Source organism: Bufo gargarizans, chromosome 3 (genome assembly GCF_014858855.1).
Source record: "Bufo gargarizans isolate SCDJY-AF-19 chromosome 3, ASM1485885v1, whole genome shotgun sequence".
Lineage (NCBI taxonomy): Eukaryota > Metazoa > Chordata > Amphibia > Anura > Bufonidae > Bufo > Bufo gargarizans.
This window is the reverse complement of record NC_058082.1, coordinates 396,304,441-396,328,559: the sequence shown is the minus strand read 5'-3', so window position 1 is coordinate 396,328,559 and position 24,119 is coordinate 396,304,441. Positions and strand designations below refer to the sequence as shown.

Here is a 24,119-nt window from a genome sequence, read left to right as displayed (position 1 = left end):
AATATTTGTCTTTTTAGCACCATCGGATCTGAGTAAAATACTGAAAATTCATATCCGATGGTATATTCTAACCACCCGGCATTCCCATGGTGACGGCCAGGACGCTTGTCGGGGCGTAGTGTGTCGACGGCAAATAACTAAGACGAATATTCTAAAATACGGATATATTCAATAACGTACTATGTATTCGTTTTTTAGAATATTCGTCATCATCTTTCTTAGTCCAAATCCAATGTTAAGATTGAATTTGCGTTTTTCATTTGAAAATCGGGAGGCATATCATTGTGTTCATTACCCGATCACATGATTGTGCATGTAAGTACGCAAGAGTAGTAAGGGTTTTCGTTTGAAGTTGGCCATTGAAGAATCTCATCAGGGATACGAAAAAATGGTGCATAATTCCTTCAAATCCGAAGAAGAAGAAATCCTGATAACAGTAAGTAACATTGCATTTAAGCCCTATACTTTTTAACATATTGTATGCTTCAAAGAACAATTTTGTACTTTCTGTAGCTTTTAGAAAAGTTTGTGTGCGATTATTAGCTATATCTATACGAATTTTTATTTTTTTCCCAATATGAACAGCACTGTTTGTTTGTGACAGTTAAAAGTAGATATACTATTTGAATATTTGCACTCAACAATACATTACATTATCCCTTATATCATCTACCAGCACAGGGTGTACTGATCCTGCGTAGGTCACACTACAATAAGAGCTCGTTCACACGACCGTATGTCTTTTTCAGTGTTTTGTGGGCTGTTTTTCACGGATCCGTTTTTCTGTTTCAGTAGTGTTTCTGTTTCGTTTCCATTTTTCCATTCCGTATTTCCGTATGGCATATACAGTATACAGGGAGTGCAGAATTATTAGGCAAATTAGTATTTTGACCACATCATCCTCTTTATGCATGTTGTCTTACTCCAAGCTGTATAGGCTCGAAAGCCTACTACCAATTAAGCATATTAGGTGATGTGCATCTCTGTAATGAGAAGGGGTGTGGTCTAATGACATCAACACCCTATATCAGGTGTGCATAATTATTAGGCAACTTCCTTTCCTTTGGCAAAATGGGTCAAAAAAAGGACTTGACAGGCTCAGAAAAGTCAAAAATAGTGAGATATCTTGCAGAGGGATGCAGCACTCTTAAAATTGCAAAGCTTCTGAAGCGTGATCATCGAACAATCAAGCGTTTCATTCAAAATAGTCAACAGGGTCGCAAGAAGCGTGTGGAAAAACCATGGCGCAAAATAACTGCCCATGAACTGAGAAAAGTCAAGCTTGCAGCTGCCAAGATGCCACTTGCCACCAGTTTGGCCATATTTCAGAGCTGCAACATCACTGGAGTGCCCAAAAGCACAAGGTGTGCAATACTCAGAGACATGGCCAAGGTAAGAAAGGCTGAAAGACAACCACCACTGAACAAGACACACAAGCTGAAATGTCAAGACTGGGCCAAGAAATATCTCAAGACTGATTTTTCTAAGGTTTTATGGACTGATGAAATGAGAGTGAGTCTTGATGGGCCAGATGGCTGGATTGGTAAAGGGCAGAGAGCTCCAGTCCGACTCAGACGCCAGCAAGGTGGAGGTGGAGTACTGGTTTGGGCTGGTATCATCAAAGATGAGCTTGTGGGGCCTTTTCGGGTGGAGGATGGAGTCAAGCTCAACTCCCAGTCCTACTGCCAGTTTCTGGAAGACACCTTCTTCAAGCAGTGGTACAGGAAGAAGTCTGCATCCTTCAAGAAAAACATGATTTTCATGCAGGACAATGCTCCATCACACGCGTCCAAGTACTCCACAGCGTGGCTGGCAATAAAGGGTATAAAAGAATAAAATCTAATGACATGGCCTCCTTGTTCACCTGATCTGAACCCCATTGAGAACCTGTGGTCCATCATCAAATGCGAGATTTACAAGGAGGGAAAACAGTACACCTCTCTGAACAGTGTCTGGGAGGCTGTGGTTGCTACTGCACGCAATGTTGATGGTGAACAGATCAAAACACTGACAGAATCCATGGATGGCAGGCTTTTGAGTGTCCTTTCAAAGAAAGGTGGCTATATTGGTCACTGATTTGTTTTTGTTTTGTTTTTGAATGTCAGAAATGTATATTTGTGAATGTTGAGATGTTATATTGGTTTCACTGGTAAAAATAAATAATTGAAATGGGTATATATTTGTTTTTTGTTAAGTTGCCTAATAATTATGCACAGTAATAGTCACCTGCACACACAGATATCCCCCTAAAATAGCTAAAACTAAAAACAAACTAAAAACTACTTCCAAAAATATTCAGCTTTGATATTAATGAGTTTTTTGGGGTTCATTGAGAACATGGTTGTTGTTCAATAAGAAAAAAATGGAACAGATACGGAAGACATACGGATGCGTTTCTGTATGTGTTCGGTTTTTTGGGGGGACCCATTGACTTGAATGGAGCCACGGAACGTGATTTGCGGGCAATAATAGGACATGTTCTATCTTTCAATGGAACGGAAAAACGGAAATAGAATGCATACGGAACACAGTCCGTTTTTTTCGGAAACATTGAAATGAACGGTTCCGTATACGGACCGTATACGGAACACAAAAACCGGCCCGTATATGGAACGCAAAAAACGTTCGTATGAACGAGCCCTAAACGCTATAAAAGCTGCTGTCTGTGTTGTGTTGTACTTTTACACTTGCGGCAGGATGGATCCGACAGGCTGTTCAACCTGTCAGATGCGTCCTTCCGCTATGTCACCGTGCCACCGGACTGCCGCTCCGTCCCCAATGACTACAATGGGGGCCGGAGCTACGGCGCAGCATGGCAGTGGATGGCGAGAGATCACCGGACTAAAAGTACTGCATGTCTGACTTTTTAGTCTGGCGATCTCTCCCCGTGCACTGCCGTGCTGCACTGTAGCTCCACCTCCATTATAGTCAATGAGGACTGAGCAGCAGTCAATACAGAAACTGACTAACTGCTATTTGGATTAAATATACTGTAGGCTTGACACACTGTGTAGAAATAAGTGTAGATTTGCTTCTCACTGGTTACAGCAAGCAGAGTTTGAACAATACTGAAACTGACTAAGGCTAGGTCTACACGACGACATTTGTTGCGCGACAAAAAGTCGCGGGACAGATAGGGCGCAACATTTGTCGCGCAACATTTTTTTGCACTAATGTCGCGCATTTTTTTTTATAATTGCAGTCTATGGTGTTGCACTGCAACATGCGACATGCTGCGACTGCGACGCGATAGTCGCAGAAAAATCTATCTCAGATGAATAAAAATCTGTGTCATTTGGTGATTTATCTTTACATGTACTGTACCAATAGTTGTTTTTAAAAGGCAAGAGGCTCACTGCCCAAGCCTAGCAAAGCAAGCAGAGTTTGAACTATACAGAAACTGACTCTTTGGCATGTATGTAAAATGGCAATAGCTAAATCCATGAAGATGGACATTTTTGCTGTTTAGTTGAGGACCGTGTTGTATCAATTGATTAGTCAACCATTGTGATTATATGCTTATATCTTTATTCTACAGCGCATGTTGGTTCGTGGATATGACCGCACCAGGAAGAGAATGAAAAAAAATGCCATAGTGAGGGCACTCCATTATGAGCTGTGGCAAACATTTCAACTGAGTCACAGCAAGAGGGCACTTAAAAAGAAGTGGTGCGACCTTAAAAGACACCATCCCACAAGAATCGCAAATATGAGCAACACATTATGCCCAGATATAATGATTGCATAGTATGCTTACATGACTTATAGACATCTCTATAACACTCTGTAATGTATATTTTCAGTTCTGCTGCTACGGTAATCAGTAAAGATGTAACACAACCTCTTAACTGAAATGTCTTAACTCATTGCGCTATCTTGCAAAAAAAAAAGTAAAATAGCTTTACACATTTTTTTTGTATTTATTTTACATAACATGTCTTATAAAGCATGTGTGTAAACTCTACTACATCCTTATTTAAGGCCTTTCAAAATGATTACTTAATACCTGGTGTGACATGTACAAATCCGGTTACGGTAACATCATAAATCTCTACCTCATCCTACCTTGTAACATAGTCATATTTTACCGATCTGTAACTGGTTTTGGCATGTTATTTTAACCCAAAATGAGGCAGATCCAGCGTTGGGATATTCATAATCCCATGCAGATCCCTCCATATAGCAATTTCTGGATCTTTAACTTTGTTATGATATCTGATTAGTTTAACTTAATTCTTAAAAATGTGTAATTACAGGTCAAGCCGTTCCAAAAGTAAAAATTTGCAAACCTAAACAGGTGGTTGAGGAGGAGCCAGATGACTCCATGGAGGAAGAGGAGGAGGTGGTGGAAGAGCCAGAGGACTCTATGGAGGAAGAGGAGGAGTTAGTGGAGGAGCAGGCGGATCCAGAGCGGCCTGGACCTTCACATGATGTTGCTGTAACAGTGGCGGCTGATGCGGAGGAAGCCGGACCCTCCCAAACCCAGGATTCAGACCCCCCAGCTGCAGAAGAGGAGGAGAGCCAGGTGGTCTACACCCCCCACCAGGAGGGTAAATATGTGCACACATTCTTATAATTCGGTATACATAACATATTCCCAAGCATCCCACGATCGCCCCACCACCCTGCTTCTCCGGCGCGGCAATGCACATGTGTACATAATAGGACAAATTAGCAGCCCTTAGTTAACATGGGTGCCTGTTTAGCTGAGCAGTATTTTCACCCCAGATCACAAATGTTTATGCCTGGGGGTAGGGTATCTGTTGGTCCGTAATACACTGTCCCTCTGCGTGAAGTCACGTCCCTCTGAGGCCTACTTAATAGCCGGCCGTGAAATGGTTAAAAGAGGCAACAATGCGTGGACAACAAAAACTAGTGAAATAGAAAAATTAAATCTAGGGAAAACCTAGTCTTCAAAATAGCGAAAAACTATTAACTAAGCAAATAAATAACATTATACTCTATCCAAACTATCACTAAGCAAACCAATGTTTAATTAACGTAAAGATCTAGAGTTACTGAATTTAGATGTTAAGCTGTAGTGTTTAAACACATACTGCACACAATGCGATAATTGTCTTGGAATTAACCTGAACTGTATATATTTTTCTTTTTTTCAGTATTAAAAAAGTGCATCAAACATTTAGAAGAAATGAAGGCCGAACACAGACTTGATATGATTGATTTAAAAAAGCTGCAGTATTAAGTTAATTTGAAAATCCGTGAAATGGACAAAAAACAAGATATCCGTGAGAAAAAAATGGAAGAACTATTTTCTCAACTAAGAAAGTTGCCCTAGAGGGCATTTTTAAGTTTTTGTAGGCAATAAATACCTGTTTTATTTGTGATAATGCGTGCTTTTGTTTTTTTAAATGTTATATTACGGTGTAATTTTATAATTGTCTGGATATGGTTATCAGGGTAATATTTAATAAACACTAAAAATAAACGGCAACATGTTGCAGTACTTACAGTTTATTTACATCTCTGCTTGCTGTCAGTGAATTGGACACACTGCTTGTTCACAATCCACTAAAACTGGTGCAGGGCTCGTTGCAGTGGGTATAAGGTCTCTTGTAATGAGGTGGATTTCAGTCTTGGGCTGTAAAGTAGATTGTGCTCATTCACTGACAGCAAACATCTTTTTTTTCTCCTATAAAAACATATGCAGGATGGTTGAAGGGGGCAATAATTGACAGTACAGTAGCTGACCACTGACTTGTGGAACCAATGAAAATGTGCATTCTCCTTAGATTCGAAGATGACTCATACATGCAAAGTTACATCAGTACAATTGGTGTGGATTTTACAATCAGGACTTTATAATAATAATAATAATAATAATAGTTAAAAATATGTTTTTATATAGTTTAATTGGGTAAATACATTTTAGACTCCTCTGTGTCAACCTAAAATGTCTCTCTCTCTATAGCAGTAGACAAAATAGACTGTAGACTGACAGGACAGAATTCAAAGACTATAACATTGAATTTCGATTAACCCAGGTTCTGTACAATGAGCGCACCCATCCCCCACATTCTCCATTTATTGTTCTCCAAGGAAACCACTGTACAAACAAAGGGCATACTGCATATACAGTAGTTGTACTTTCTTTTGCTAGGGTTGGGCAGTTAGCCTCTTGCCTTTTAAAAACAACTATTGGTACAGTACATGTAAAGATAAATCACCAAATTACACAGATTTTAATTCAAATCAATCATAAATTATATTTATTTTATTAATAATAACACATCATAATATTATTAATTTTTTTTTTAGATTGCCAGACCTAAACCCCATAGAATAAGTCTGGGCACTAATAAAAAAAAAATGTATCAGAAAGGCTCCATTAAAACTCTAAAATAAAATATATATTATAGAGGCCAGACCGAATGTTAATCAGTCTTTGTAAAGAGCCTTTGTTCTTCCGGTTTCCCATTACACACTAGGTTTGATGCCCACCCCAGGTTAAGAACGCCCTTTCTTATATTTTTTACACTTATTTCTAGACAGTGTGTGAGGCCTATATTTAATCCAAATAGCAGTTAGTCAGTTTCTGTATTGTTCAAACTCTGCTTGCTGTGACCAGTGAGAAGCAAATCAGCACTGATATCTAGGCCGTGTGTGAGGCCTATATTTTATCCAAATAGCAGTTAGTCAGTTTCTGTATTGTTCAAACTCTGCTTGCTGTGACCAGTGAGAAGCAAATCTACACTTATTTCTAGACAGTGTGTGAGGCCTACAATAGCAGTTAGTCAGTTTCTGTATTGACTGCTGCTCAGTCCTCATTGACTATAATGGGGGTGGAGCTACAGCGCAGCACGGCAGTGCACGGGGAGAGATCGCCGGACTAAAAAGTCAGACATGCAGTACTTTTAGTCCGGTGATCTCTCGCCGTGCACTGCCATGCTGCGCCGTAGCTCCGGCCCCTTCCCCCATTATAGTCATTGGATACGGAGCTGCAGTCCGGCGACACGGTGATATAGCGGAAGGATGGATCTGACAGGGTGAACAGCCTGTCGGATCTGTCCTGCCGCAAGTGTAAAACTACAACACAACACAGACAGCAGCTTTTATAGCAGTTAGGGCTCGTTCACACGAACATTTTTTGCGTTCTGTATATGGGCCGGTTTTTGTGTTCCATATACGGAACCGTTCATTTCAATGTTTCTAAAAAAACTGAATGTGTTCTGTTTCCGTATTTCCGTTTTTCTGTTCCGTTGTAAGATAGAACATGTCCTATTATTGCCCGCAAATCACGTTCCATGGCTCCATTCAAGTCAATGGGTCCGTAAAAAAAAGGAACACATACGGAAACACATCCGTATGTCTTCCGTATCTGTTCCGTTTTTACAGAACCATCTATTGAAAATTATATGCCCAGCCCAATTTTTTCTATGTAATTACTGTATACGTCCATTCGGAAAAACGGAAACGAAACGGAAACACTACTGAAACAAAAAAAAAGGATCTGCGAAAAATGGCCCGCAAAACACTGAAAAAGACATACGGTCATGTGAACGAGCCCTTATTGTAGTGTGACCTACGCAGGATCAGTACACCCTGTGCCAGTAGATGATATAAGGGATAATGTAATGTATTGTTGAGTGCAAATATTCAAATAGTATTTAAACTTTTAACTGTCATACAAACAGTGCTGTTCATATTGGGAAAAAAAGAAAATCGTATAGATATAGCTAATAATCGCATACACGACTTCAAACAAAAAACGTTGTACTCTCGCGAACTTACATAATCATGTGATCGGGTACTCACGATTTTTAAATGAAAAAACGCAAAAAAACATTGGATTAGGACTAGTGTGAAAGACGATGATGAATATTCTAAAAAACGGATACTCAAATAGTACTACAAATTTTTTTTTTCGAATATTTGTAAATATTCTAACTTAGAACACTAATATTCTAACTCAACACTACTGCAGATCCGCCCCACTTAGATTTACATTGGTGCTCTCTTTGGATTCGAGATTCAAATACTACTGATTAATTTCGGACTTTAGCTCAACACTGCCATCTACTGGCCTTGTTGAGTATTGCTATAGTGAAGGACTAGAAATCGCGTTTCGTTAGTAACGATATGGGATTTTTGGGAGTGCAAGCAATGTTACATCTGTATGTGGTAGACATGCAGACATTAACAATGAACACTGAATAAAAAGTCTATTTCTATCAAGCATATAGAATACCACAGAAGGCTTGCATGGTTGTGTTATTCTTGGCCTCGCCATGACCACCTTTCAGGTGCACTATGACAACCCCATCTGGCCACCCCATGTAACAGGATATCTTCTATACACCCAAAACTTATTGGACCCAAACCACACTTAGGGCTCAAGCACAGGAACATATTTTCTTTCCGCTTCCGTTCCTTTTTTTTTTTGCGGACCGTATGCGGAACCATTCACTTCAGTGGTTCCGCAAAAACAACGGAAGGTACTCCGTGTGCATTCCATTTATGTATTTCCGTTCCGCAAAAAAGTTGTGCATTTCCTATTATCGTCTGCAAATCATGGTCCGAGGCCCTATTCAAGTTAATGGGTCCGCAAAAAATATGGAACACACACGAGATACATCAGTATTTTGCGGATCCATATAGTAGAATTGCTATTCCCAGCCCTTATTGTTTATGTGTTTGGTGATTAATAAGTTACTGTTTCCGTTATCGATCCGCAAAAAACGGATCACATACAGAAACCATACGGATATGTTTTGTGGATTAACGGAATGGAAGAGGGCTTAAATCAGAGAAAAAAAAAACCTCAGATACGGAACTACGGATCTGTGAAAAACGGACCGCAAAACAACAACGGTCGTGTGCATGAGCCCTAAGTCATGACAATGGAAAATATCATCACGGCTGCTATTACCGCTTGGCAAACCCAATCCATTCAACATCAAAACTAAAATAAATTTTAATGAACTCATCGAATAAGAAATACTACTTTACAGTTATATGAAGGACGAGTGGTTGCTCCATAAAAATTTCACCCACAGCTGTTGCATGCAAACCTAGACATACAGTTGCAATTGCTTCAGGCAACAACAGCAGATCCAAGGCAACCCCTTTAACAGGGAAACAAGTATCTTAAATGTGTATGATATAAATAAAAACAATTGGTGTGATTAAGCATTACTGAAGATGTGCAGATAATGTCACATTTCTGTCCTTTGATCTCTCCACAAAAAATAAATAAAAAAACATTAATTTGGTGTGTAGGTATAACGTATTCTGTCATGATTACTTTTTTAATAAGCATTAACAGCCTCGAGGTACGTATATGTTGTCAGATTATGTTCTTGGGTATTTCATAAAATGTAACAGTACAACACTACGGGAAGCATGAGAGCGTCTGACGTGGGACGCTAGGGCTCCGCCCCCCTCGCCCTCCCCTGCACGCTGGCCGCCTGCCGCTTGTTTGCTTCTCGAGACATCTGACCTCCGTGAGTCTGTCGGAATGCCGAGGCCGCCCTAAAACTGTCTGAGATGCCGATGTGGATGCCTGGACTCTGAACCTTGTCCTGTGCTACTAAGAAGTGCCGGGTGGTGAGCTACTCCCAGTACCCACATCGTGGGGGAGGACTGAGAATAAGTGTTGGTGTGCTGAAGCCCGGTGGAGTCGGATTAAGGCATGCACACTAATTTTCATTACTAAGGGGGAGCACCGGCTGAACGCTGTCTGTGGGTGACTGGACTCCATGGAGACGACGCCTGAGGGTGTAATCGTCTGTAATCGTCTGTTTCTGAGGTCCTGTTTTGTTCTGTTGAACCCTGGGAACTCCTGTGGGCTCTCAGTGGAGAGGCCGAATTGAACTGCAGTACTAGAAGGGTCGCCCCCCCAGGTTTTTTGGATAAAGATCTATAGAAGAAACTGACTGTGGGGGCGCAGGTCTTCCATTGTGATCTTCATTTGGCCATCGTGTACAGGTTTCTGCCGTGGGCGTGTAATGCCCCTGTGACTGCAGCTGACAGATGGTTTATTTGCCATTATGGCTGCAAATACGGGAGTTTAATTTGAGTACGCCGCAGATCAAACAATAGCTAGCAGTGATACCTGCAATTGAATGTGGAGAGAAAAAGAGTGAGGGGGTTTGGATTTTGGAGTATAACCCTTAATAACTTTGGAGGGAAAAAACCTTATCCCCCTCAGATCTTAAGCCAGAACAGTGATATTGGACTTCCCTGAACTAATAAACTAACTGACGGCACTCCATATATGTCTGGACTTAGGCCTGAGCTTTAACTTCTTTATTATTATTATTTTTTCTCTCTTTCCTTCCGGACTAAAGTTTTGAGCAATATTAATGACTGTCTAACCAACTAATTGACTGTACTTAGTATATGTATGGATGTCGGGCCTTGAGCCCTAATTATTGGAGGGATCTATTTATTTATTTATTTATTTTTTCTTTTGTTTTTGTTTGGGATTTGTGTGTTTTTCTGCAAAGTCAGATTAATATCATTGACTCTTTTTGCCCTTGGAGGAAAGGATAGAGAAGAGAGGAAGCTATAGAGGAAGAAATTGAGAAAGGGGGAAGAGAATTTAAAATGCCATCAAAAAAAAGGGAGGAACAGCGTGGCCCTACGGGGAGTGCCGCCAGGCGATCAGCATCAGGCTTAGAAAGTGGGTCTAAACAATTGGGTTTAAATAAATATCTGGTCCCAAATTCACCTGGGGCTAGATCCCCACAAAAAGAAAAAAATGTGGATGCTAGTTTGCAGGGTCCGACACATGTGACGCTAGTGGAGGGGGAGAGGGGGACACCAGTGACATATACAGAAACAGATGTAAAAATGGTGCAGGATATACTTGGCACGGTCTCACGGATGGAAAATTTAATAGGTAATTTAGTAACCCAGCTTGGGACAGTGCAAACAGATGTTATGGTTATACGAGCTGAGATGGAAAAAGTAAGGCAGCGTCTGCAGGAGACGGAAAAAAGGATTCCCACCCTAGAGAAAGTTGTGTATAAATTAGAGAAAGAAGTGGATCTCTTAAAACAAAAAAATGTTAAGATGGAACAAAAATTGGTAGACCAGGAGGATAGATCTAGAAGGTCTAATATAAGATATGTGGGGGTCCCAGAGCAGGCGGAGGGAGAAAATTGTACTGAATTTATGGAAAAATGGTTAAAGGAAAATATTAAAGAAGGTACTCTCTCCCCCTTATTCTCTATCGAAAGAGCACACAGGGTCCCCACAAAAAATAGGGTGCCAGGGGATTTTCCTAGACCGATATTGGTGAAATGTTTATTATCTAAAGATCGAGATGGAATATTATCAGATGTTAGAACCTCTGAAAAATATTATATACAGGGGGTAAAGGTTAAACTATTCCCAGACTATTCATTTAGTACCAACGTACAAAGAAGAGAATTTATATCGTTCAAGAAAAGATTAAGGGAGGCAGGTATAAAATATAGCCTACTTTTTCCGGCAAAATTAAGGGTGGAACACAAGGGTAAAGTTGTATTTTTTCAGACTCCGGAGGAAGTTAGCGAATGGGCGGATGGAGAGGGACTTTGAGGCTGGGGGGGGAGGAGGGGATAGGAGCCAATATGCTAAGTTAAGGAGCCGCCCGGACTGCTAGTTAGCAGAAAGGGGGACTATATAGATGGGAGGGTGGATATGGGATGAGGGTAGGGGGGACGTGGAATTTTTTTTTTTTCTTTCTTTTTTTCTTTTTGCTCCTCCCCCTCGGTTAGATGGTTAAGATCCTTTCATTGAATGTGAGAGGGCTCCGTGAGACAGTTAAAAGATATGCTATCCTTGAGTGGATGAAGAGGTTTCTGCCAGCCATCATTTGCCTCCAGGAGACACATTTGGATAAGGGATCAGTAAGATGGCTAGAGAGGAGATGGATGGTGGCGGGATACCATTCGGTATATACTACCTATTCTAGAGGGGTCTCAATTTTGATCCATAACAAAATCAAGTTTGAAGGTCTGGCATGTGAGGCGGACAGCTATGGAAGATACCTCTTCTTACATTGTTATGTAGAAGGGATTAAAACTGTAATCGCAAATATATATATTCCACCACCATATAAATCAGATGTTTTGTATCTACTGTATAGATTTATGTTGAATAAACAGGAATGTATGTTGATTGCGGTAGGCGATTACAATGCGGTTATGGATCCACTCAGTGATAGGATGTCTGGCAGAGGGGGAGGAGCACAAAATGTAGACTTACGTAAATTAGTTCATGAATTCAATTGGGTAGATGTATGGCGGGTCCAGAACCCGGATGAAGTTATGTACTCTTGTTACTCAAAAACACACCAAACTTGGTCGAGAATAGATATGACTTTTGGAAATAAAAATTTAATGTCCCAAAATAGGATCACGATAAAGTATACACCTATGGCCTTGTCAGATCATAATGCAATGGTAATTGAGCTGGATTTGAATAAAAAAAATATTTTGCCGTCGTTCAAGTTCAACCCCCATTGGTTATTATTGATCTCGGATAAGGAGAGTATAACTGAGGAGTTAAAACTTTTCTTTATGGAAAATAACGGTTCTGCCAGTAGACTGGTGGTTTGGGACACTTTCAAGGCCTTTTTGAGGGGAATACTGTTTAAAAAAGTAGATTATTGGAAAAAAAGTACTAGGAAAAACGGGAAGGTACTGGAGGAAAAACTGCAAGAGGCAGGAATGACATGTATGAGGTACCCTACTGCATTCAACAAGAGAGTATGGGAGGAAGAACAAGAAAAGTTGAAGATATATCAATTAGAAAAAAGTAGGAAAGAATTGCTTTTTCAAGGGATCCAGGTAGCCTCGGAGGGTGAAAAGGTTGGCAAAATACTAGCAGTTATAGTGAAAAATCAAAAAGGGAAATCATGGATCGGCGCAATTAGAGATAAAACGGGTAAATTAACCACTATACCTGAAGGCATTAAAAATGTGTTTCGGGAGTATTTCCTAGAGCTATATAAGTCCAGGGTGCAATACTCAAAACAAGAGTTAGATTCATATTTAGATAAGATTGCTTTTAGTAGGATATCTGAGATTCAAAGAGAATATCTGGAGAAAGAAATAACGGTGGCAGAAATAAATCTAGCTCTGGGGAAGGTTAAACTCGAGAAGGCACCAGGAGGAGATGGGCTTCCTTTTGAAATATACAAAACCTTCTCTCAGGTTTTGGTACCAGAACTAAAAACAACATTGGATGAGGCCCGAAAATTAGGCGATTTACCGAATTCCATGAAGGAAGCAATTATTACATTAATTCCAAAAAAAGGAAAAGAACAAACAGATCCTGGTTCATATAGGCCCATATCCCTGATGAACACGGATGTTAAAATTTTGGCAAAAGTCTTGGCCGATAGGCTCTCAAGGGTTATCAAAGTAATAATAAATAAAGATCAAACAGGATTTATACCGGGTAGAACAATATACTCCAATATAAGAAGGTTATTTCTCAACATTGAAGCTAATAGATCAGATGCAGGGGAGAAAGCGATACTTTCATTGGATGCCCAAAAGGCATTTGATTGTATTGAATGGGAGTATCTATGGGCAGTATTAAGGAGGTTTGGCATAGGGGAGGGATTTATAGGGTGGATACAGTTAATATATTGTAACCCTAGGGCTAGAGTGGTTGTGGATGGGAGCTTGTCCCTGCCGTTTGCCCTATCTCGTGGCACAAGACAGGGATGCCCTCTCTCTCCCCTTTTATTTGCTATTGCAATTGAACCTTTGGCAAATATAATAAGAAATGATAGGGAGATTGAAAGTTTTCAATATGTGGGTGGGGAAGAAAAGGTGTTAATGTACGCGGATGATATTTTACTTTTTTTGCAAAACACTGGGGATCAGTTTAATAAAGTGATGGAGACAATAGATAAATTTGGTTTTTTTTCTGGTTTAAATATTAACTGGGGGAAATCACACATGTTATTATTAGGAGATGGACAATTACAGGGAGATACACGGGTACACGTTCTTAAAAAAAATGAAAATTTTAAATACCTTGGTATACAAATCTCTAGAAATATAGAAGAATATGAAAAACTAAATGTCCTTCCCTTAATAAAAGAATTAAGAACTAAAATACACATATGGAAAAGACTACCAATGTCAATACAAGGTAGAGTAAATCTAATAAAAATGGTCCTCCTCCCGAAGATACTCTATGTATTACAAAATGCCCCAGCGAGAATACCGCAGAACATTTTCAAACTATTTGATAGATTAATGGGGGATTTTATTTGGAAGGGTGCGATCCCTCGGATAAAGAAGGAAGTCCTTCAGCTTCCAGTGCAGGAGGGAGGATTAGCGGTCCCTAATTTGTTTTTTTATTTTTTAATAACACAATATGGGAATATAAAGGGTAGTTTAGATAGTCAGGTGGGCAGACAAGAATTAAATAAATGGGGATGGAAAAAGGAATGTAATCACTTAGAGGTGTTGGAATCAGGTTTTTTTGGGGAAAAAATACTGATAATAGGATATTAAATTTAATAGAATACGTATGGGGGGAAATTAAGAAGATATTGGAGATTAAAGGGTTTTTGAAATATACACTGATATGGAAAAATTTCAATTTAAAGGAATTAGAAACAATAAGGGATTATATAGATTGGGGAAAAAAAGGAGTGAAATATTTAGATCAGATCTTTGAAGAGGATAAGCTGAAGGACTTCAACAAAATGGTGTCGGAATTTGGGATCCCCCACAGTGATATGTATAAATATTTCCAGCTTAGGAATGCACTGCGGACAGTGGTACAGGAAGACAAGTATAGAAGGGAAAAATCAGATAAGTTGGATAAGTTTACAGCAGAAGCAGAAGGAGGAGGAATAACTGCAAGGAGATATGGGGTTCTGATGGAGGTAAAGAGAAAAAGGACTATAATGCTTGCTGAGAAAAAATGGGAGAAAGATCTAGATTCCTTTACGGAAGAAAAATGGAGAGATGCCCTTAGGAATTATGCGACAATCTCGGACAGGGGTTCACATAAGATCTCACAATTTTTCATAGTGCATAGACTTCATCGATCTCCATGGATATTGAAAAGAATGGGAGTGAGAGAAACAGATAAGTGTTCAAGATGCGGGGAGGAGAGAGCAGATTTGATACATTGTTTTTGGAGATGTCCCAAGCTATATAGATACTGGACAGAAATAATGGAAACCGTGTATTTGCTCCTGAAGGTTCGGTTGCCCAGGGATCCAGTAATTTGTATTTTAGGGGCAACTGAACACTTGAATTTGAACAAAAAAATACGATTGGTCTTGAATAAAGTACTATTTCAGGCCAGACTCCTTATTCTCAGAAAATGGATAAAGGCGGACCCACCGATGGTGGGACAGTGGAGAAAAGTAATAGATAATTTAATTAAAGAAGAACGTGTAATGAATAATAATTCTAAAGGGTCATTAAATCTCGACCAAGTGTGGGAAAATTGGTTACTTCAGGGTTGACATCTGCCATGTGTTTTTTATTTTATTTATTTTTATTTTTTATTTTTTTTATTTATTTATTTTATTTTTTTTCCACGCCCCCCCTCCTTCATTCCCTTTAGGGGTGGGAGGGTATGGTAAAGGGAGGGGGGAACGATGGGGGAGGGAAGGTAAAGGGGAGAAAGAAAACAGAAATGAATAGAAACTACTAATTGTTAACATTTGATTTTTTTGCTTGTTGTTGGTGCAATGTGTTTTATATAGATGTAGAAAAGATAAATAAATTAAAAAAAAAAAAAAAAAAACAGTACAACACTATAATTTTATTCTACAGCAGCTGTGTGGAAATAAGTTAATTGTGCTGCACACATATTAAAAATCATCTAAATGATTATGCTAGGAATGACCATATATTCATAAATAAAAAGTTTATAGTCTATAGTCAAACGTTAGTTGTCACTTGCGAAATTGCATCACAGGAACGGATGTTCAATCTGCCTATCCCAATTGTGTATGAAACAGGACAATAGTAAACTACTGGAAATGTGAGATAATGCATTACTATCATAGACTGCGCACATACATATCCTAGATACAAAAGTTATTTAAAAAAAAAAAACAATCTTAAAGTTTTTTTTTGTTCTTTCTAACAAGGCAAATGAAAGGACTTTACAATTCACTCACTTTATCTCCAGTTGCTGGTTTCTCAGATTTCACTGAGGGTCACATGACCTGTGATGTCGGCTTCTCTCCCTGCTTTGATAATGATTTGGGCACAAGCCTGAAAGAGCAGATGTGTGTCTGTACACAAGAAGTCAGTGTGCTGGCCATGCCCCCTTCACTGCCGTCTGCTGCTGTCTGCTCTCTCCTTGGATTCTTAAAACCCTTCAGCTGCACAGACTACTCAAGCTGAAGGCTTTACTAGATGCAGGCAGTGAGGAGAAAAATGCTGGGCACAGGAGCTCACAGACTAGAGGAGTTCTGAACAAGAACAGGTAGGGGAAAGATCCTGTGTGTATCAGCAGTGTCATTGTACAACTGGGACTTGTAGTCCTACAAATACAACATGCTGCTGAGTCTCCCAGCAGGCAGATATGTCACTCAGGGCAGCACTTCAGCACTTGTATTCACTCCCGCAGAGCAGGGGGGAGGGGAAGAGATTGCTGTTATTGAATGTAAACAAAGAGCCAGAAAAGAACCAGGGAAATTAGGAAAAATATTATTTTTTTACCTAAAACTTGCTTGGCTGAGTTATATATTTCTGCCGATCAGATTTTGGCTCCATTCACACGTCCGCAATTCTGTTCTGCATTCTGTTCTGCATTTTGCGGTACAGAATTGCGGACCCATTCATTTCCGGGTCCACAATTCCATCTGCAATTGCGGACAAGATTAGGCATTTTCTATACTAGTGCTGGCGATGTGGATGTGCAAAACACATGCGGATGTGTGAATGGACCCCTACAGTGCTATATTTTTTTTCATAACTTGGACAACCCCTTTAAGTTCTTTTGAAAAAAGTTGCCTATGTTAATTACAAAAATACATATTTCTATGTTGCTTATTTTACTTTAATATTTTACTTTACAGGAAGTGACTATGAGAACTTGGGTCATTCTACTTTTAATTCTGGTCCTAATTTTAATCATAGAAGTTGATGGTCAAAGGCGTAGACCTCGTCCAACAGTAGTCCGTCCAACTAAGAGGCCAACCCCACCACCGCCAGAACCTGTGGAACCCACAGAGCTGCCCCCACCACTTCCACCCGGACCTCCATCTGTTTTTCCTGATTGCCCTCGGGAATGCTTCTGTCCTCCTGATTTTCCTTCTACAATTTATTGTGACAGTCGCAATTTACGCAAGGTTCCAATTCTTCCTTCTCGTGCCAGATATGTTTATCTGCAAAATAACTTCATTGAGGATCTATCAGAAGAGGCCTTCAAAAATGCCACTGAGATCCAATGGATCAACCTTGACAACAACCGCATTAAGAAGGTAGACAAAAAAATCATGGAGAAAATGGAAAACCTGACATATCTTTATATGGAGAAAAACCAGTTAAAAGAATTTCCATCTTATTTGCCTCCACGGCTGGAGCATCTTCGCCTCAGTCGCAATCTGATTTCCAAAATCCCTGCTGGTGTCTTCAACAAAATGAACCATCTCATCTTATTGGACTTGCACCATAATAGGTTAAGTGACAACGTGTTTAACAAGAATACATTCAAGGGTCTAAAGAATCTTATTCAGCTTAATCTGGCACACAATATACTAAGGAAAATGCCTCCCACAGTACCAGATACCGTGAATCAACTATTTCTTGACAGGAACAATATAGAAGAAATCCCCCCAAACTACTTTAATGATCTCCCCAATTTAGCTTTCCTAAGGCTTAATTATAACCAGCTGTCTGAAAAAGGCCTTGCTAAAAACACGTTTAACATTTCCAGCCTTTTGGTTCTGCAACTAGCCCATAACCGATTTACAACAGTACCATCCATTAGCCCTCAATTGGAGCACCTCTATATGAATGACAACATAATAGAAAGTAAGTTCAATATGTGCAAGTTTCTGTGTTAGATATGATCATAAATGGAGTCAGCTGTTGTGCACTATGAGTTCAGGCAGTTTTCTAAGGGCTCCTTCGCACTATATTTTTTCAATATTTTGAATAGTGTATAAGACACATCATGTATTCCAAGTGTCTTTCATGACCTTTTTGATTTTGAAAGAATTTTACTAGTTAGGATCCTGTTACCTAAAACCCTTGTCACAATAAATTTATGGCATGGGTTTTAGATGACTGTCAAATCACCTGCTGTCATTTGCGTCTAACATACATGGCACTCAATAAGCGCTACGTAAGAGATAGGAGCAAATAGCATAACTACTGTCTTTGTCCATTTTGGTGGTCGCAAGATTGAGGGGATGCCAGTAAAGGGAGGATGCTGCTGGGTCTACTAGATCCATCACAAGACTAAGCAATAAAATGTATTACTGAATTAAGGTAGACTTCCTCTTAAACAATCTGTCTATCTATCTAAAGTACTGTGCAAATGCTTTAATCAGATGTGGAAAAATGTTGTAAAGTAAGAATACTTTCAAAAATAGAAACAATTTTTTTATTTTTCTGACAATTAGCAAAATACAAAGTGAATGAACAAAAAACAAATCAAAATCAAAACAGTATTAACCCCTTTAAGACCAAGCTAGTTTTTACCTTCAGGACCAGGCCATTTTTAGCAAAATTGACATGTGTCACTTTATGTGGTAATAACTTTAAAACGCTTTTACTTAAAATTGAGTCAAAAAATTTCATTTTTATTTATAAAAAAATACCAAATGTAGCAAAAATTTTGAAAAATTAGCTAATTTCTAAATTTCAATTTCTCAACTTTTATAATAAACAGCAATATCTACAAAAATAGTTATTAATTTATATTTCCCATATGTCTACTTCATATTTGGATCATTTTGCGAATGGCATTTTATTTTTTGGGGATGTTACCGGCGTTTGCAATCGCGCATACAGAGACAAGTGAATGCCGATTGTCACGCGTTCCCGGAAGTCTATGTACAAGAACGCGCGACAAGACGCCCCAAAGAAGCTCATGTACTTCTTGGGGCGTCAGGCGTTTTACAGCGCGTTCGTACGCGCTGTAAAACGCTCAGGTGAGAACCATTCCCATAGGGAATCATTGGTTCTTGCCTGTTGAACGTTTTACAGTGCGTAGGAACGCGCTGTAAAACGCTCAGGTCTGAACCAAGCCTTAGGTGTTCCACAAGAATTAAAGTAAAAGGGAGATGAAATTTCAGAATTTCACTTTTTTGGCAGATTTTCCATTTTAATCCATTTTTTCTAGTAACAAAGCAAGGGTTAACAGCTAAACAAAATATTTATGGCCCTGATTCTGTAGTTTACAGAAACACCCCATGTGTGGTTGTAAACTGCTGTACAGGCACACAACAGGGCACAGAAGGAAAGGAATGCCATATGGTTTTTGGAGGGCCATGTCACATTTGAAGACCCCCTGATGACCCCTAGAGTAGAAACTATAAAAAATGACCCCATTTTGGAAGCTACGGGATAAGGTGGCAGTTTTTTTGGTACTATTTTAGGGTACATTTGATTTTTGGTTGCTCTACATTACACTTTTTGTGGGGCACGGTAACAAAAAATAGATAATTTGGCACAATTTTTATTATTTACAATGTTCATCTGACATTATAGATCATGAGCTATTTTTATAGAGCAGGTTGTTACGGATGCAACAATACCAAATATGACTACTTGTTTTGGCTGTTTGTTTCAGTTTTTGTGTCTCCACATTCTGAAAGCCGTAGTTTTATTTAGGGTCTTATGTAGGGTCGACTGTCTTAGGGCTTGGTATTAAACTGCTTGTGATGTAAGGTGACAAAAAATGGCTTTTTTACACCATTTATTTTATTTATTTTTTATGGCGTTCACCTGAGGGGTTAACTTATGTGATATTTTTATAGACCAGGTCATTACGGACGTAGCAATACCTAATATGTCTACTTTTTTTGTTATTAAAGTTTTATACACTAATTTTTTTGAGAGAAAAAATAAATCATGTTTTAGTGTCTTCATGGTCTGAGAGCCATAGTTTTTTTTTATTTTTTGTGCGATTGTTTTAGGTAGGGGCTCATTTTTTGTGGGATAAGGTGACGGTGGGGAAACACCTTTTTGATCGCTTGTTGTTGCACTTTTAGTGATGTAAGGTGACAAAAAAGTGTTTTTTTAGCACAGTTTTTATTTTATTTTTTTGACACTGTTCATCTGAGGGGTTAGATCATGTCATATTTTTATAGAGCCGGTCTATACGAATGTGGCAATATGTAATATGTCTAATTTTCTTTTTTTTCCCTATTTTTTACAATTTTGTTTAACTTTATTTTGAAAAATAAATAGGATGCGGGTGCGTTGCGGAAAAATCGGGTGATTTTGCCTGAGTGGGGTAAGTTTTGTATGCGATTGCGTTGCTTTCTTTAGTTTTTCCGCACATGTGAAATGCATTTTGCACGCGCATGAGAAAAAACTGAATGTGGTACCCAGACCCAAACCTGGGCTTCTTCACTGAAGTTCGGGTTTGGGTTAGGTATTCAGAAGTTTTTAATATTTTCCCTTATTAGGTTGTAAGGGAAAATAATAGCATTCTTAATGCAGAATGCTAAATAAATTAGAGATGGAGGGGTTAAAAAAAATTATAATAATTAAACTCACCTCATCGACTTGTTTGCGCAGCCCAGCTTGTCTTCTTTCTTCTTCTTTGAGGACCTGGGAGAAAAAGACCTTCGGTGACATCACTGAGCTCATCGCATGGTCCATCACCATGTGAGCGCAGTGACGTCACCAAAGGTCCTTTTCCTCCCAGGTCATCAAAGAAGAAGAAAGAAGGAGAGCCGGGCAGCGCGAACAAGAGGGTGAGGTGCGTTTAATTATTATATATATATTTTTAACCCCCCCATCTCTAATTTACTTAGCATTCTGTATTAAGAATGCTATTATTTTCCCTTATAACCATATTATAAGGGAAAATAAATAATGATCGGGTCCTCATCCCGATCGTCACCTAGAAACCATGCATGAAAATCGCATCACATCCGCACTTGCTTGCGGATGCTTGCGATTTTCACGCAACCCCATTCACTTCTATGGGGCCTGCATTGCGTGAAAAACGCACTATATAGAGCATGCTGTGATTTTCACGCAATGCACAAGTGATGCGTGAAAATCACCGTTCATGTGCACAGCCCCATAGAAATGAATGGGTCCAGATTCAGTGCGGGTGCAATGCGTTCACCTCACGCATTGCACCCATGCGGAAAACTCGCCCGTGTGAAAGGGGCCTTACTTAAAGGGGTTGTCCGGGATCAAATTTTTTATTTTTTTAAACTGCTTACTCACTGTTAGTAGCCAAATCTATCTTCCTAAGATGTTTTTAGGTAGCTTTTGCACTGCTGCATGGCTCCTACAGTCCCCAGCAGACTGTGTACATACATGTTTATGTATGCCATCACTTCCTGCTGCAGTGCATTGTGGCCCCCAGTGCAGATCAGCAGCTCCTGGTTTCTACAGTGTAAGATCACCTCCCTGCATCCGCCCCCCTCATACATATTCCGCCTCCTCCATAGATCTGCCCCCCTCTTTCATATTCCTCCCCCATAAACTGCTCCTTGCTCTGTCTCTTGCACGTCATGTGCTCAGTGTTTGCAGACAGTGAACTAACACACATCTTTCCACAATGGTAGATCATTTTTATGCTTGTGCTAGTTACTCATGGTATACAACCTTAGGGATAGCAGACTGCAACAAACTATAAGGGCCACGCTCTCACATCTATCCACAAACATCGCTGACAGCGTCACACTATAAGGGCCACGCTCTCACATCTATCCACAAACATCGCTGACAGCGTCACACTATAAGGGCCACGCTCTCACATCTATCCATAAACATCGCTGACAGCGTCACACTATAAGGGCCACACTCACACATCTATCCATAAACATCGCTGACAGCGTCACACTATAAGGGCCACGCTCCCGCATCTATCCATAAACATCGCTGACAGCGTCACACTATAAGGGCCACGCTCCCACATCTATCCATAAACATCGCTGACAGCGTCACACTATAAGGGCCACGCTCCCGCATCTATCCATAAACATCGCTGACAGCGTCACACTATAAGGGCCACGCTCCCGCATCTATCCATAAACATCGCTGACAGCGTCACACTATAAGGGCCACACTCCCACATCAATCCATAAACATCGCTGACAGCGTCCCACTATAAGGGCCACGCTCCCACATCTATCCATAAACATCGCTGACAGCGTCACACTATAATGGCCACGCTCACACATCTATCCATAAACATCGCTGACAGCGTCACACTATAAGGGCCACGCTCACACATCTATCAGTAAACATCGCTGACAGCATCACACTATAAGGGCCACGCTCCCACATCTATCCATAAACATCGCTGACAGCGTCACACTATAAGGGCCACGCTCACATATAGATCCCTAAACATCGCTGACAGCGTCACACTATAAGGGCCACGCTCCCACATCTATCCATAAACATCGCTGACAGCGTCACACTAAGGGCCACGCTCCCACATTTATCCATAAACATCGCTGACAGCGTCACACTATAAGGGCCACGCTCACATATAGATCCCTAAACATGACTGAGAGCTTTACACAATTATAGCAGCTTTGAAACAAAAAAATATTGTTTTAGTGTGTCCATAGTCTGAGAGCCACAGTTTTTTTTATTTTTTGACCGATTGTCTTAGTTAGGCTCCTTTCACACCTGCGTTCAGGTGTCCGCTCGTGAGCTCCGTTTGAAGGGGCTCACAAGCAGCCCTGAACGCAGCCGTCTGGCCCTAATGCATTCTCAGTGGAGGCGGATCCGCTCAGAATGCATCCGCCTGCCAGCACTCAGCCTCCGCTCAGTGAGCGGACACCTGAATGCTGCTTGCAGCCTGGCCGTGCGGACGCGAGCGGATCCGTCCAGACTTATAATGGAAGTCAATGGGGACGGATCCGCTTGAAGATGACACCATATGGCTCAATCTTCAAGCGGATCCGTCCCCCATTGACTTTCAATGTAAAGTCTGAACGGATCCGCTCAGGCTACTTTCACACTTAGGCTACTTTCACACTAGCGTTCGGGTTTCCGTTCGTGAGCTCCGTTTGAAGGAGCTCACGAGCGGACCCGAACGCAGCCGTCCAGCCCTGATGCAGTCTGAATGGAGGCGGATCCGCTCAGACTGCATCAGTCTGGCGGCGTTCAGCCTCCGCTCCGCTCGCCTCCGCACGGACAGGCGGACAGCTGAACGCTGCTTGCAGCGTTCGGGTGTCCGCCTGGCCGTGCGGAGCCGTGCGGATCCGTCCAGACTTTCAATGTAAGTCAATAGGGACGGATCCGTTTGAAGATGCCACAATGTGGCTCAATCTTCAAGCGGATCCGTCCCCCATTGACTTTACATTGAAAGTCTGGACGGATCCGTACTAGGCTATTTTCACACTTAGTTGTTCTATGCTAAAAATAATGCAGACGGATCCGTTCTGAACGGAGCCTCCGTCTGCATTATTATGAGCGGATCCGTTCAGAACGGATCCGCCCGAACGCTAGTGTGAAAGTAGCCTTAGAAAATTTTCTAAGTTATAATGCAGACGGATCCGTTCTGAACGGATGCAAACGTCTGCATTATAGGAGCAGATCCGTCTGATGAAACATCAGACGGACCCGCTCCGAACGCTAGTGTGAAAGTAGCCTTAGGGATTAATTTTTTGCGGGTTGAGGTGACGGTTTGATTAGTACTATTTTGGGGGACATGCGCCTTTTTAAACGCTTGTTGTCGCACTTTATGTGATGTTAGGTAAAAAAAAAAAAAGGTTTTTTTTTTAAACTGTTTTTATGATATTTTTTTAAGGTGCTTTTCGGACATGGTGTGCAATGTGATATATTTATGGAGCCGGTTGTTACGGACAAGGCAATACCAAATATGTGTAGGTTTTTTTATTCATTTAATTTTTTTTATGTAATAAATGAACGGATAAAAGACAATTTTTATTTTATTTCTAATTCAAATTTTGTAAAGGGGTGCACCCCCCCTCAATATAATAAACATTGGTGGCGCAGTGT

The 24,119-nt window shown here is 40.3% G+C and overlaps 1 protein-coding gene across 2 annotated transcripts in view; it reads left to right on the top strand.

The window, feature by feature from the left end:
• LOC122933338 (proline and arginine rich end leucine rich repeat protein) overlaps positions 1-24,119 on the top strand; it is a 286,012-nt gene that overhangs the window by 114,155 nt on the left and 147,738 nt on the right. For both annotated transcript variants that reach the window (XM_044288284.1, XM_044288283.1), the window contains one exon: positions 17,024-17,981. In XM_044288284.1, the coding sequence (XP_044144219.1) occupies positions 17,033-17,981 (949 nt within the window). In that variant the 5' untranslated portion in view covers positions 17,024-17,032. The remainder of the gene's footprint in view (positions 1-17,023; positions 17,982-24,119) is intronic.